Here is a 15,981-nt window from a genome sequence, read left to right on the forward strand (position 1 = left end):
AGACAGTACAAGGACATGTGAATTGATTGGCCTGCCCATGCTAGACCCCCCCCTCCCCCTATTCTGCTTTCACAGTTGCAGTACGATTTACGAAGTTTTCCAAAGGGTTTTCAAAATATTTTTTTTGTATTATTCCATCATCACGAAGGAACCCCCCCCCCCCCCCCTCTCCCGTCCTCTATCTATGTAACGGGACGTCCATGCATTACGTAACGGCGTAATATCAAGGGGGAGGGAGGAGGGTTCGAGGATTTATACAAAAAAAGTGTATCGGAAATGTATTTCCAGGAGGTGGAGGGGGTCTAAATATATAAATGTTTTGTTACGTAATGCAAGAACGTTCCCTTAATATTTTAATGGTTTTAAGCAACTTACAAAACACGTGGAAGTTTTAGAAGGGAGGTGAGGAGCTTCAAGTTTCAGGAGGGCTTATTTTGAATTTATAAATAAAGTGCCCATATCGTTTGTTAATGGCCCCTAAGGGGTGATCTGCAAACAACGTAACTTATTTTGTTGACTTTTGTGCTTTTTAAATTAAATTTGAGGAAATAATATAACTGTTTAACTGCGCAACATAACATTTTTAATTGTGAACAACAAAACGTTGCATACAACTTATTTAAGTAAGAGTTCGTCCAACAACAGAGTGACAAAAGTTTGTGAAAAAAAATAATCGAATCACGTGATTTTTATTGTTTAATGAATTTCACTGTAATTTGACTTACATAAAGGTGTGGGATAAAAAAAAATCATTGCGTTGTATTGGAATGAACCCTCACGTAAATCAGTTTATCATAAAGGGGCCATCCAGTAACCACGTGATTACTTTTTTGAAAGTTTTAGAATTTTTCCCCCTTGTGAACATCGGTCTATTTTGATTTGTTCAACAAGTTTCATAAAATACTTTTTTTTTCGAGTTGCATCAAACTTAAATGACGGAATTTGTGAATGACCCATGTACAATTCTTCTTTAAATATGCTCGGAAACATTATATAACAAATATATAATATTTAGTACCCTTTTATCTTCAACAACCAACTACGCATACACCTTTTTTGCCATGTGACCAATATGATTTAAAATTTCGTGACGTTGCAACGCAAACTTAAACCAGTTGTATCTTTGGATCTAGACAACCAATTAAGTCGCTCTAGATTGCATTTGAAAGCTCTTTCCAAGTACAAAGAGCATCCGAAATATCAAAATGATTGAATGTTTAGTTTTTTGTTGACATAAACAAATGTCCCTTTTTCGTGACGTTGCAACGCAATAAAATGATAAACTTACACTAGTTTGAAAAAATACTTAACTTAAGATAAACTGCAAACCCATGACATTTCCGTTTAGTACAACTAAAAACCTACAAAATGCAATCAAAAGAATATTTTTTGGATTTTATTTCGCTGAAAACCAGGAGTTTTTAGAAAAATGTTTTAAAACGATGATTTTATCACGAATTGATGCATAACCTAACCAACTTGTACAAAATGATATTGAAATGATCAATTAATGAAAACCATGATTTTTGAAGCTTCAAGTAGTCTAGAATCGAGGAAAAATATCCAAATAGCTCATACACGCTTTTCAAAATTTCATCCTAAGGTGTACATTGCCGGAGAATGTGTCATTTGGTTTCTGCCAGTTTGACATGAAATTGCTGTTAAAAAGAAAAATTAATAAATAGCTCTGATAAAATACAAATAAAAATCTATTCTATTTTGCGGAACAATACTTGCATTAATTTTATTAATATTCAAAACATTCTAATAATTGTAATTTAATACAACAGTTTTTTGTCTTGTTTCTTGATTTTTCTTGTCATTTATGAGAGGAGTTTGACATGAACTTGTTTTTTTTTGCAACGGCCAAATGATCATCGTTCAGAGCGTCCAATTTCCCAGGGTTACAAAAATTCCAGGAAAAGGGAATTTTTCATCAAATATCTCTGGAAATCCCGCGAATTCCTAAGTTTTTTTTTTTAATTTATTGAAAATATTTCAGAACCTTGGTCTGATTATTATATTTTGAAACAAATTGTGGAGAACAGCATCGATGATATTCAAAATAATGTTGAGGATCAATATTTTCAATTTTTTTAATCAAGGCTAACATTTCAAAAGGTTGTTATATTTAATTTTTAGCCCTTTTGATGTTAGTGTTGATTAAAAACAATAAAAATATTGTTTTCGAAAAGATTGAAAAATTTCACAAATGTTACATATTTAAACATTGTAAATCGGACCATTAGTTGCTTAGTTATCGACGTTAGAAAATGGACGGTTGTTTGGGTCAGACTTAAAAGGCATCATTTTCCTGTTTTTAAACCTTTGCATGGCAATATTTTAGTATGAACAAAGTTCAAAAAAGCATACTATAGAGAATTTTCGCAGCTCTTCAAAAATATTTTTTTAAGGTGGGCAAACATGTGCACTAATTTCAAAAAATGAGTAATTGCGACTATTTTGTAAAAAAGTTTCCTAAAATGGCTATAACTTGGAAACGGTGCACTTTATCAAAATTTCACCAAAGTACTTTTTGATTGCAAATTAAATGTTAAATCGAAAAATACAGTTGACAAATTTTTGCAACCTATATTTCATTTTTTTTTTAAATCAGTATTGATTCAAAAATTCATAACTAGGTAAAAAATGTTTTGCACATTCTGGAAATTTCTGAAAAGTTGGTTAAAAATGAATAAAAAGTGTGTTTTTTTGCAAGTCTAGTTTAAGTGACAAAAAGTGAAATAAAAATCACCATTTTTTTTACCGTGTATATTTTTTTAGCGTAGTCCTTATCCATACCAACAACTTTGCCGAAGACGCCAAATCGATCAAAAAATTCCTTCAAAAGATACAGATTTTTGAATTTTCATGCATCATTTTTGTATGGACAGCTGCCAAATTTGTATGGAAATGTATATTAACAATCTAATGATGCAAAATGGCTTCTTTGGTCAAACTGAAGGCAGCAGAAAAGTTTCAGCTGGATTAAAAAAAAAATACAAAAAATAATGGAATAATATTAATAATAATAATAGAATAGAGAATTGCTCTTGATCTGAATTGATCTGATTTTTAGTTTTTTCAATGAAACGGATTTTACATTTTCAGATCATTCCAAATCAGCCGGACCCTACCCTAGTAACATTTTTAAACTTATATGTTTTATCATGGTTCTGAAAATCTTCATACAAGCCTAAACAGGCTTTTATGGCCTACTTAAAACCTAAAATGTTACTTGGGTAAGATAACAGTTTTCGTGAGTTGCGCGTATTCACCGAAAGATGGTAAGTGGACCTCGTCGGAGTTTGCCCATAAAATACGCAACTTATAATTTGCGTGAGAAACATTTTTTTACGGCTTTCGCGGCACGCTTGCTTAAACTGTTCTAGACTAATATTTGAACGCGGCGTATCTCTAAACATGTTTTTAAAGAAAATGATTCCAGACTGCTTATTTTGTCGTTTTATACCGAAACAAGGCAAACACTATTCGCCATTTTGAAAAGTTTTGCTAGATAATATTGAAGACCGTCATCTTAGGCCCACTGGGCCCACAAAAAAAGAGGTACCGCTCAGTTTGTATGGGAGCTGTCAACATACTCCCGGGCTGTTCCAAATATTCCATTCCAAGACTTTGACTATTTCTACTCACTGCGTCTCATCGGGTACGGGCTGCGCTGGTTCGACCCGGGCAGACTCTCCGCCAGCTCCAGGTTCTCCATGCTCTGCGAGAGCAACGCCTCGAACGTGTGCAAACTGTACGACTCGGCGTCCATGCCCTTGGCCAGCGTGTTCCGCAGGTGCATCTCGTACTCGAGCAGCAGCCGCGAGGTCGGCGATCCCGGCGTCGGCGTCACGTTTGGTGGATTCTACGAAGCGTAAAAAGTTGTTGGTTTTTTTTTGTGGAAAATCATTGCAAATTCTAAGAGTGTCTCACCTGATGATGATGCGAATGTCGGCCGCTGCTCTGCCGGCCGTACGGGGGCTGATCCTGGTCGGAGTTGCCGTTGCTCGAGCTCGGGGTCGTCGCGTAGCACTGGTTGTCGAACATGACGTTGTCCGAGGGTGGGGAGCCCTCGACGCAGCCTCGTTCGCGTTCCAGCTCCAGGTATAGCCCGCGGGGACCGTGCTGATGTCCGCGGCCGATTTCGTGAGATGATCTGGAAGAAGAGAGTTTAGAGGAAGTCCTTGAACACACACACACAGTCAAAGTCACCCACCTTGATCCGGAAAAGCGCGAGTTCTGGCTGGAGGAGTTTCGCGTCATGGTTCCGTTGTTGTTCATCATGTGCGCTTGGTGCATCTGCTGGTGCTGCTGGTGAGTGTGGGGTGTGTTGGTAGCTGAGTTGTAGTAGTTGTACCGACGGCGACCCATTTCCGGCGAGGTCACGGGACTTTCCGCACTCGGCATCGGCTTCAGCATGCGCTTCATCGTTGAGGTGTCTACAAGGGAAGATTGATTAAAGTTCAGCTAGTTCAACCCCAAAAACAACCCTATCATCGAAATCCTAAACATTTCTCCCCCACATCCTTACCGACATTCATATCCTCGGTACTCTTGGACTTGTTCCGTCTGGCCTGATTGTTGTTGATCATGTTGTGGTGCATGTCGTGCTGATCCCGCACCATGTCCTCGCCAAAGTCCTTCGTCCTGGTGCCCGTCCCCGTCGAGGTGGTCTTCGTCGATCGTTCCAGCGTTCCGCCAGCCTGCGTTCCTTCGGATTTTGAAGTCTCCTGGCCACCACCCCCTCCGCCTTGTCCGCCACCGCTGATGTTGATGCTGATTCCACCTCCGCCGCCTCCACCACCGCCCATGTTCGAGTTCTGGTCGTCCTGGCCGATCTGGGAGCCGACGTGGTTCTGCGTCACCTGCGAACCCGACGACGCCGTGCCCGTTCCGATGTTGGTCATCGTGCTCGTTTCCTGCGACTTGGTTTGCCGGTTGCCGGTGTCTGCGAGGAGGAAGAGCAAAAAAGTATTTTAATGTTTGCAGAATTTTTTTGTGTCTGTTTCCGGTTTCAAAATTGTGATTAATGAATTTATTAATCACAATTTTGTTTTTGATAAAAAAAATTGCTACATCGAATGGGAAACTTCGAAATTTGAAGTCAAATTTTAATAAGCTTTTAAGAGTTTTTGCTATCGATGAATTTTTGTTTATTTTTATTTAACCACGGGTGGCAGTGCGTGACCGAATGGTTACGCTGTCCGCTTTGTAAGCGTATGATTCTGGGTTCGATTTCCATCTGCTCCCACCTTCCATCGGATGAGGAAGTAAAATGTCGGTCCCGGCCTTGGTTGTTAGGCCGTTAAGTCATTCCAGGTGTAGGAGTCGTCTCCATGCCATAAGTACAAATAACACACCAAACCAAGCCTACTCCGGTGGAATCGCTGGCGGCGGTTGGACTCGCAATCCAAAGGTCGTCAATTCAAACACTGGGGTGGAAGGTTCCTTGGAGTAGAAAGAGGTTTGGGTGCCCTCCCCATTCAAGCCTTCGGACTCCTAGGTTCGAGCAGAAACTTGCAAAAGAGACCAAAAAAGACCCGGGGGTCGTTAATGTGGATGGTTTGACTTTGATAATAAAAAATATTTTCTTTACTACGATGACTATAGTTCGTTAAGAAAATTTCCATGCAAAGAAATGGCTAGCAATAATTCAAATTTCCAACAATTTATTCACTTCAAAGCTCGTATATCATTTTTTTAGAATGTGTAGAAAAGCATAATTTTTGAAAATAGAATCAAACCATCGTTTCTGAATAGTTTATTGTTGGGTGATATCAATGCACAGTAGTCCAGATCGCAAAATTAAATAGAAAATGGACAAAATTACAAGGAAAAACATATATTTGGTCAATGTTCAAATTTCGTGAGGGTGGTCACAAGGGTTTTTTTATTTGAAAAGAAAAAATGTTTTTTTTTTCAAAGTACACGGAAAAAAATCACTAAGTTGATTTTACAAATAAGCTATGTTTATTTGAAATTTTATTTAAAAAATTGTTTTGACAGTTCATAAAAAAAATATGAATCAAAAGCACTTCAGAGCAACTCTCTACGAAATCAGCCGATTTCAACCATTTTTATTTTTTGTATTTTTTGATTTGACTAAAACTTTGTGGGGGCCTTCCCTATGACCAAATAAGCTATTTTGCGTCATTGGTTCACCCATACAAGTCTCAATACAATTTTTGCTGCTGTCCATACAAAAATGGTATGTAAATATTCAAACAGCTGTAACTTTTGAGTGAATTTTCTGATCAATTTGGTGTCTTCAGCAAAGTTGTACTCCGGTACTCCGGGACCCTCTGGGATGGGACATTGTATTTCCACGAATGCCCTGGACACTATTTGCCGTGGTTATAGCGCCACAACTCGCTCTCTGTAACAGTATTCCTAATTCCAGTCCACGCTCACCAAGTCGTCATGGCCTAGTGGTTAGCATTTTTGCTTACCAATCCAAAGGACGGAGGATTAAACCCCGCCTCGAGCGACTTTGATTTTTCGTTCATATTCATCATTTCAAATTTATGTGTTCTTAACTTTCTCGTTGGGAGCAGATGGGAATCGAACCCAGAACCATTCGCTTACAAAGCGAACACCGTAACCAGTCAGCCACGGCCGCTTTGTAGGTATTGTTGAGGACTTTTGAGAAAAAATAGGTACACGGAAAAAAATTTGCAGATTTTTTAAATCAACTTTTTTTTTCACTAAAACTCAATTTCCCAAAAAAAAATTTTTTTATTTTCGAGATTTTTTGATATGTTTAAGGGGACAAAAACCCGCAACTTTTGAGCCATAGAGAAACATGATCAAAAATTATGCCGCCGAGATATGATGTTTTGAAAAAAACAGTGATTTTTGGAAAAAATCGAAGTTTCATCTGCAAAATTTTTTTCCGTATACCTATTTTTTCTCAAAAGTTCTCAACAATACCTACAACTTTGCCGAAGACACCAAATTGATCAGAAAATTCACTCAAAAGTTACAGCTGTTTGAATATTTACATACCATTTTTGTATGGACAGCAGCCAAAATTGTATGGAGACTTGTATGGATGAACCAATCACACAAAATAGTTTATTTGGTCATAGGGAAGGCCCCCACAAAGTTTGAGCCAAATCAAAAAATACAAATAAAATCCATTTCCGGTTTTGGTAGAGAATTGCTCTTCAGCAAAACATATTTTATGAATGCTGCTAATGAATTTCTCACAATATTCTTTTATTTTTGAAATTGTTGAACGATTGCTGCTCTCAAATTATAAATTAGGTGAAAAGTGAGTTTTTCTCAGTGTCATTTGATAAGCGTATATTTTCAACTCACAATATCTCGTTAACTATTCAATGCAACACACGAATGATACGTGAAGTTTTCTGCTTATTTTTATGATATAATTTCTATATTTTAGAATCAACTGTTTGTTTAACTTTTCAAAAGGCTAAATACTTTTATGTTGGTCATTAAAAAATGTTGTTCTAGTTTTTCATGTTCACAAAATAATTTTATTGAAAATATCAGAAAACTTCACAAAATAAACTTAATTTAACATTGAAAATTAAACAAATAAATGCAAATTTAATGGAGATGTTTAAAATTATATTTGCAATATTTGAAATTATTTCCTTATAATTACAATCAGTGAAAAAAATGTACAATACCATATTTTGATTCTTTTTAAAGTCTAGCACAAAAAAGCCTGTTTACTCCCCGAACAACTTTTTTAAAATAATCGAAAGCTGTGTTTTGGAATTCACCATTCAGTGATTATAAGTTTAATAAAAATCTGGGACTTTTTTCCGTGTTTTATTTTGTAGAACATTTCGACCATAAAATCCCTCTATAACAGATTTTCGAGTATTTACATTCCCTTTTTTTATGAGCAGCCACAAATATGCGTGGAGCCTTGCATGGAAAAAGTAATGATGCAAAATCGCATTTTTGAAAAAGGGAATTTTCATCCCAATAAAAAAATATTTATTGTGAAAAATCTCTAATGGATATTCGAAGTTCTAGATCATTACTCTCCTGGATTTTAGGAAAATCACCTAATTTCAAAAACACTCAAGGTAAAATAAATGTTCAAAATTTGCTAAAATACTCGTGGTAAGGCTTCTCTTAAGATTTATATTTCTTCTAGATTTAATTATATATGTATTGGGGTAGGCCACGAAATGCCCATGTAGGACATTTTTTTCAAAAAAATAGTTCCAATTTTTCAAACAACAACGTTCAAATTTACTCAGAAAATTGTTGTGCTGAAAATGAGTTTTTTTAAATATTCAAAATACAGATCAGGTGTCGGAGTCGGAGTCGGAGCCGGAGTCAACAATTTGTGGAAAACCGGATGTCGGACTCGGCTTAACTCAGAAAGCCGAAGTCGGAGTCGGAGTCGAGTCTTGAAATATGACCCGACTCCGCAGCCTTGGTTAAAACAAATCCTGGTAGAAAAATCACAATTATAAAAAAATATGTTACAAATTTCAGCTTTTTTGTTAGACCCAATCTCACCCCCAGGCCCAATGTCACCGCTCATGACGGTACATACAGTTTCCCATGAACGTGCACAGCAAACAAGGAAGTTGTTGTCTTTTATTCAAAAATGTCAAACTTATAGATGTCCAAAAAAAGTATATTTTCAGGCAACCTCAACAGTTCCGGCTCGGATGTCAAAAATCAAAACATTGACTTTCGACCTCTGGCGGGAATATTTTTAAACTACCATAACACAGCTTTTTTTGAAAGACTTTTTCTTGCATCATGCATTCATAAGCTTTTGCAATGGTGTTGTGAGGAAAGCATAAATAATTGATGTGATTGAAATTAAGTTTTGCCTTCCTCACTGAGGTAAGGCTATAATCCTGCTCGAAAAATGAACTTTTGAAAAACAGTTCGTAGACCTATATTCATGTATACCTATCGACTCAGAATCGAAAACTGAACAAATGTCTGTGTGTGTGTGTGTATGTGTGTGCGTATTCCCCTTGGTGCTCAAAATTCTTGCCAAGTTTTCTCGGCACTGGCTGATCCGATTTGAGTCAAATAAGATGCATTCGATCCGGTTTGGTGCCCCATACTGCACTATTGAATTGTTTGAAGATCTGATAAGTAGTTCAAAAGTTATGTATAAAAAAGTGTCAGAGTTGCGAATCGGATCTCACATAAATGCATGTAAACTATGTCCAGACCCATCACCCGACCCATCGTTGGATAGGATATCAAAAAAACCTTTCCAATGAGACCAAAACATTGAAGATCTGGCAACCCTGTCTCAAGTTATGACCACTTAAGTGATATTTATGTACTTTTTTGATGCCGTATCTCACTAAAATGTATGTTAACTATGTCCGGATCCATCATTCAACCCATTGTTAGATAGGTAATCAAAAGAACTTTCCAATGAGTCCAAAACATTGAAGATCTGACAACCCTGTCTCAAGTTATGACCACTTAAGTGATATTGATGTACTTTTTTGAAGCCGGATCTCACTTAAATGTATGTAAACTATGTCCGGATCCATCATCCAACCCATCGTTGGATAGGTCATCAAAAGACCTTTCTAATGAGGCCAATACATTGAAGATCTGGCAACCCTGTCTCAAGTTATGACCACTTAATTGATATTTATGTACTTTTTTGAAGCCGGATCTCACTTAAATGTATGTAAACTATGTCCGGATCCATCATCCAACCCATCGTTGGATAGGTCATCAAAAGACCTTTTTATTGAGTCCAATACATTGAAGATCTGGCAACCCTGTCTCAAGTTATGACCACTTAAGTGATATTTATGTACTTTTTTGAAGCCGGATCTCACTTAAATGTATGTAAACTATGTCCGGATCCATTATCCAACCCATCGTTGGATAGGTCATTAAAAGACCTTTCCAATGAGTCCAAAACATTGAAGATCTGACAACGATCAGTCTCAAGTTATGACCGCTTAAGTGACATTTGTGTATTTCTTTATTGAGATACAAGCCTTACCTGACAAACTTCGTTCTGGCTTTTTTCGTTTGTTGACGTTTTTGACTTTTTTGCTTATTCAGCCTCCTGTGATCAAAACTTGATTTTAACCTTTCCCATACAATCTGCAAATTTTCCGGAATCGGTTCCAGAGTGGCCAAATTTGTAACTTTTTGGCGTAAGAACCTTCCTTGGACTCACGAACTTACCATACGAAACCAACGCAACAATGATCAACTCGATCGGACGTTCCGTGTTGAATTGATTCGCGTTCGAACAAAACCGTCGAAATTTTGTATATATAATATATATAGAAGATATATAGAAGATAGATAGAATTTGTATCCAAACCCATCATATCACTCTTTGATATCACCAAATGTTGGTAAAAAGTGAGGAAGGTAACAACCACATAAGTGGATTAAGTTAGTTTTTTTAGTTGATTTTTGGTGACATCAGAAGCTCTGTATATCTCTTTTAAAAAAATCTGTCAGAAGAGAAAGGCGTCGCTTCGCGACCCTGTCTAACATTTCTGCCGAATCTTTCCACCCTCTCCACCTTGCTTACCTTGCGCGTTGATGGCATTTCCCTGAGTATTGTTGGCGCCCACGTTGTCGTACAGCGACGTGCTCGACGTGGCCGTGGCAATCTTCTCGCTCCTGAGCGTTTCCGTTTCCGTGGCACGATTGGTGGCCCGGGGCAGCGTCGACGATCCTGCAATCATAAAGTCAACTCAAGTCAGCGAGTGCGGCTACAAGGGGGTTGGTCATTCAGCGAGATTCCGTACCTCGGTAGCGCGGATCCTGGGCCCGGATGCGTGCGTACTGCTCGGCCGTCATGCACGTGCACTGCGGCTCACGTGCCCGCGACGGGCTGGCCGGCGTGCTGAGGGGTTTTCTTTTCGTTTTTACCTTGCCCTTGCCGGGTGGATCAAGTTTTAGTGAATAGCTTGAGGAGGCCTTTCGTGAAAATTTGAAAGAAGGCGACTGTAAAACGTCGCACTATTATTAAAGGAGCGCATGAAATGACTTCGAGGGCGGACGGACGGGGAACGTGATCGAGTGAGTGCGAAGTAAAAGTGAATGACAAAGAGAAAGAGAGGAGGATAGATGACGAACGACAAAGACAAAGGGATTGGTGTGCGATATGGGATTGGAAAGGTTGAAGAGTTAACTGATTTGTTGAGTTGAGGAAGATGTTTAGTTTTCCACCAAGATTTGAGCACTGGCATTGTTCATATTAAAATTAATTCAATATTTTTCATAGGAACATTCAACGAATCATTCTTTATAACAATACTTTTTTTCATTTCTCAGAATTACCCACTTTACCTTTTAAAGTTTTTTTTTCAAAAATTGTTCCACCTGAATTTTAATGCAACTGAGACTAAAGGCATTTGAAGTTTTGAAATATTATTTACATAATTGTCCCATCAGAGTTTCAATAATAATTTGGTTACAATGAGACGTTTTTGCGATTACACATCGCTTGCTTAGAGCGTATCCTAGACCTTACACCTCCCCAAAAACCTTCCAACCCCAAGTGAAACTTACCTGGGGACACCATGGCGATTTTCCCTTTTCCCCTTAAAAATTCATAAAATACATATTTTTATCTTTTTTTTGTTTTTTTATCCAAAAAAAAGATAAGAAAATAGTATAAGAATCGCTGCCGTTTCCCGTTACCCAAACGTCAAAAATTGTGGGACATGTAATTTTATGGGAAATTTAATGTAGGAGGTACTTTTTGAATCTGAAATAACCCAGAAGGACGTTTTTAATTTGAATCATTTTTTTTTATTTTTGTAATTTCGCGATTTTTGTTACTTTGCTTATTTTTATTTTCTCAAGTGTAACAATGTTCTACAAAGTTTTAGAGCAGACAAAAACTAAATTTTGATTTATAAAGATTGGGGACCATATTTGACATTTTTTTCAATTTTTAACACCTACAACTAAGTCGTATACTTTTGAAAATATTTTTTCTATAAGTTCACCAAATTTGCATAAAAATGACCCTTTGGACGATTATTGTGGCTCGTGGACTGCTTGTATGTGCAATAACATGTACATTGTACATTGCACATTGTGCATAATTAAAATATTTTTTTTTTTACAAAAAAAAGTCAAGTTCTAACATTTAATGATATATTTTTTTATGAAAAAAAAAAACCTTTTAGACCGTTGCCAATATTTTTTAAGTTTATGTTGCCCCTCTTTAAAATCGGTCCGAAAAATCAGGGGTTGCCCCTCATTTTTCTAATGAACTGAAAATAATTTGAAAAGCATTTTCCTGCGTTCAAAATCATATTTTATATATTTGAGATCGATAAACAATTTTTTTTGTGTTATTCCACTGTACAGTACTGCAAAAAGTTTTTTTTTTTCAAAACAAAAATATTTCGCCAATCTTTGATATTTTGAAAACCTTAGATTGCAAAACATCTGGGCAGGTGTAATAGTAGTTTTTGCAACAAGTTGCAAAAAGAGGATTTTTTCAGCAAGAGTCATACATTTATCCAACGAGGTTCACTGAGTTGGATAAATACGAAGAGTGCTGAAAAAATCAAGTTTTGCAACGAGTTTCATACAACATTTTTTGCAATTCCAAAAAACACACACTGAGTGAAATTTTATGTAAAATTTTCATGTATTTTGTCAATAAATCGTTTAAATCATTTTTTTTGAAAAGTGTTACTTTTCGAAACAAGTGCTGAAAAGTTCAACTTTTCAGCACCCATTTGAGTGTTGAAAAGTAGAACTTTTCAGCATTTATTTTGAAAAGTGTTGCTATTCGATTCTGTTTTTTTTTTTTGGTACAGAAGAGTAGGCTATTTCGTCGTTTAAGAATGACAGGAAAAGTAAATAGTTTCACGACGGAATTGCAAAAATGCATTTTTAAACCATTATTTCATTCAAATGTTAAAACCATGGCTTGTAATTACAATTTTGAATTTGTTTGCCCCCCTTCCCTCGACTTGGGCCATAAACTTCAAAAAATATCTAAATAATCCTATAGAAAATTTCACAAAATTATAATTTTTAACGTTGGATTATTACTTCCCAAGATGTTAATGATCCAAAAGTGTAGGCTTATCGGGCATCAATAAGAAAATTCTTAAACATTTATTTAGAGCTTAAAAAATTCGAGACTGGACGAATATGGGAAATATTACAAAAATAAAAATTGCGACTTCCAAAACCATACAAATTGGTTGCAACTTTTTACCAAAGTATAACTAATTTACTTTTTGAGTAAAAATTATTTTTTCATTATTTTTGGCACCGCTCTCTTTTTTGAAGATTTTCTAAAAAACTTTTTTTTTCTTTTAAGCATAACTTTGACACTATTTGAGCAAAAGACTTTCTACTGGTTGCATTTTATGGAAAATTGTCCAAAGAATTCGATAATAAATAAAATTACTAACAAATGCCAACTAACGTTATATTTTCACGTTTTATGTATAAAAATTCAGTTTTGACCAATTCCTTATATTTTTATTTGTTTCATTTTATCACCATCTTGTTTCCCGGACAATTTTACATAATAATCAATGTAAACCTCAAACTAAAATGAACTATTGGCGAGATACAGCAATTTTACTGATAAAAGTTTGAATCGCTGTATCTCGCCAATAGTTCATTTTAGTTTGAGGTTTACATTGATTATCATGTAAAATTGTCCGGGAAACACGATGGTAATAAAATAAAACATATAAAAATATAAGGAATCGGACAAAACTGAATTTTTATACATTAATCGTGAAAATATAATATAATAAACCATTTAAGTGTTAAAATTTTATTTTTATCGAATTCCTTGGACAAGATTCTATAAAATGCAACCTGTAGAAAGTCTTTTGCTAAAATTGTTTCAAATTTATGATTAAAAGAAAAAAAATAGAAAATCGTCAAAAAAGAGGGTGATGCCATAAATAGAGGGATGGTCCAATCAGCACCAAACTTTAGATTTTTGTCAACTATCGATAGAAGAACATTCCCTCCAAGATTGGTTCAAATCGGAGAAGGTCGAGTCCTAAAGTGTACCCAGTTGACCCACAGAACAAAGGGTTTATTCTTATCGGGTTTTAGGAAACTTTGCAATAAAAGACGTGATAATTAACATGGGACAATTCACATGAGTGTAACCATTTGGTTGGAACAACTCTATAGTTTCCAAAACCAAGGTTGCGTTTTTATTAGGAGTGTATTATTCTGTATTATTATTAATCATTGGTAAGAGATGTTTTACAGATTCAGAACTTCAACTTCAGTCAACTCTTCACTTTCCCTACCCTTTTTAATCGTTTAGACTAGGGAATGTTTGGCCTTTTTTTTTGGGTGTGATTTGGAACTGGGACAGGGAATGTGTCGTTTTTTTCGCGGTTGGTGCCTGGTGGGAGGTTGTTTTATGTACGGATTTTAAGCCTGGTTTTTAATGCTCAATCGTGATTGTAGCGAATAATAGTGCAACATTTTATAATCGATTTATTTATAAATTTTGAAAGATTAGTTAGTGTGTTGGGGAGTTTTTCTTTTTTGGATTTTTGGCTTGCAGGGAGGACAGAGGATCACGGGACTTGGTGTAGGGTGTGCTATTCACTAGATAGATTGTTTATTCGAAGAGGAAAATACACTCGTGGAAAGATTGTCTCAAAAAATAAAACTGTTTGTTGATTAGTATAGGTTAAAACAGATTTCAAAGACACTGAACAGTAGTGATACCGTGAGTAGTAGTTGATAGGGCTAGCAGCAGCTCGTCTGAAATACTTACACAACATTCGCGGAACTGTTTGGCATCGATAGGAGAGGTGAAGTTCAGGCCCCAGGTATCGCTGGTCATGGGATCCTTCCAGTACACGAAGCATTCCGACGCCTGGCCGATCCGAGTTCCTGAAAGAGTTGGGCAATTTAAAAAAAATATTTCAAGAAAACACTAAGTCTACCCACCCGGCTGGATTAGTCGCACGTCGAGGATCTTGTCCACCTGGCTGTTGTACGCGGTGATGTGGAAGATGCACTCGGGCGAGTCCTGGATGCAGGTGATGTTGACCGGAACCAGATCCTCGGACACCTGTTGCCACTTGACGGTGCCAGTGCCGCTGGCCGACACGTGGAACACTTCCGCCCACAACCTGTGGTTCGGAAAGAAGGGGAAAAAGTGTGTTAAGACATGATCTGGTCTAGCCATTCGGAACAAGCAATAGACAGGCGCTCCTACCTCAGGAGATGACCGTCCCGTCTACGCGATGCTTGCCACGGCGAATCTTCATACCGATATGCTTTACGTATTAGCGGCGCACAAGAACAGCTTAGTTTGTTACCCATTGCGCAACTTGGGCATCCAGCCTGTCCTCCTGGAAGAGATAATGCAAAATGGTGTGTTAGATTCTTGAATAGGAAGTCGCACAAAATGTAGTTTCTAATCATTTTGTGAGAAAAAAAAAGAAAAAAAAACAGCGATTCCGCATCCAACCAGCAGGAGCATATCAGTCTATAGCAGAAAATATTTTCATTCGATATTTTATTATGAAATATATGAATATAAAAATATCAAAACAGTTGAGAGTTGAAGTTTTCTAAGTCTCCCTAAAACAACCCACCATTTTCAAATGTCGATATCTCAGAAACTAATGGTCCGATTTTCAATGTTAAACTATGAAACATTCGTGAAATATTCCAATCTTCTCGAAAAAAATATTTTGGAAATTTTTAAATCAAGCCTAACATTTAAAAGGGCCAAACATTGAATATTACGCCCATTTAAAATGCTAGTCTTGATTAAAAAAAATCAAAATATTTTTTTCGAATGTTTCATGTTTTAACATTGGAAATCGAACAATTAGTTGCTGAGATATCGTCATTAGAAAATGGTGGGTTATTTTGGTGAGATTAAGAAAACTTCAATTTTTGTGCTTCTTTTTCTTAAAGCGGCTCTATCTCAGCAACCCGAGGTACAATCTTCAATGTCTCTTAGACAATTTTATAGCAAATTTCTGAACTTTTCAAAAAAAT

The 15,981-nt window shown here is 36.5% G+C and overlaps 1 protein-coding gene across 5 annotated transcripts in view; it reads right to left on the reverse strand.

The window, feature by feature from the left end:
- Positions 1-15,317, reverse strand: part of LOC120418013 (protein still life, isoform SIF type 1) — a 258,310-nt gene extending 242,993 nt beyond the window's left edge. For 3 of the 5 annotated variants that reach the window (XM_052709648.1, XM_052709649.1, XM_052709647.1), the window contains exons 1-9: positions 15,188-15,317; positions 14,917-15,101; positions 14,741-14,859; positions 10,755-10,953; positions 10,535-10,681; positions 4,538-4,954; positions 4,223-4,445; positions 3,940-4,162; positions 3,655-3,871 (exon numbers count right to left, since the gene is read on the reverse strand). In XM_052709648.1, coding sequence (XP_052565608.1) covers positions 3,655-3,871; positions 3,940-4,162; positions 4,223-4,445; positions 4,538-4,954; positions 10,535-10,681; positions 10,755-10,953; positions 14,741-14,859; positions 14,917-15,101; positions 15,188-15,294 — 1,837 coding nt within the window. In that variant the 5' untranslated portion in view covers positions 15,295-15,317. The remainder of the gene's footprint in view (positions 1-3,654; positions 3,872-3,939; positions 4,163-4,222; positions 4,446-4,537; positions 4,955-10,534; positions 10,682-10,754; positions 10,954-14,740; positions 14,860-14,916; positions 15,102-15,187) is intronic. The other 2 variants (XM_052709651.1, XM_052709650.1) reach the window with 2 other exon arrangements.
- Positions 15,318-15,981: the final 664 nt, after the last annotated feature.

This window comes from Culex pipiens, chromosome 3, assembly GCF_016801865.2.
Source record: "Culex pipiens pallens isolate TS chromosome 3, TS_CPP_V2, whole genome shotgun sequence".
Classification (NCBI taxonomy): Eukaryota; Metazoa; Arthropoda; class Insecta; order Diptera; family Culicidae; genus Culex; species Culex pipiens.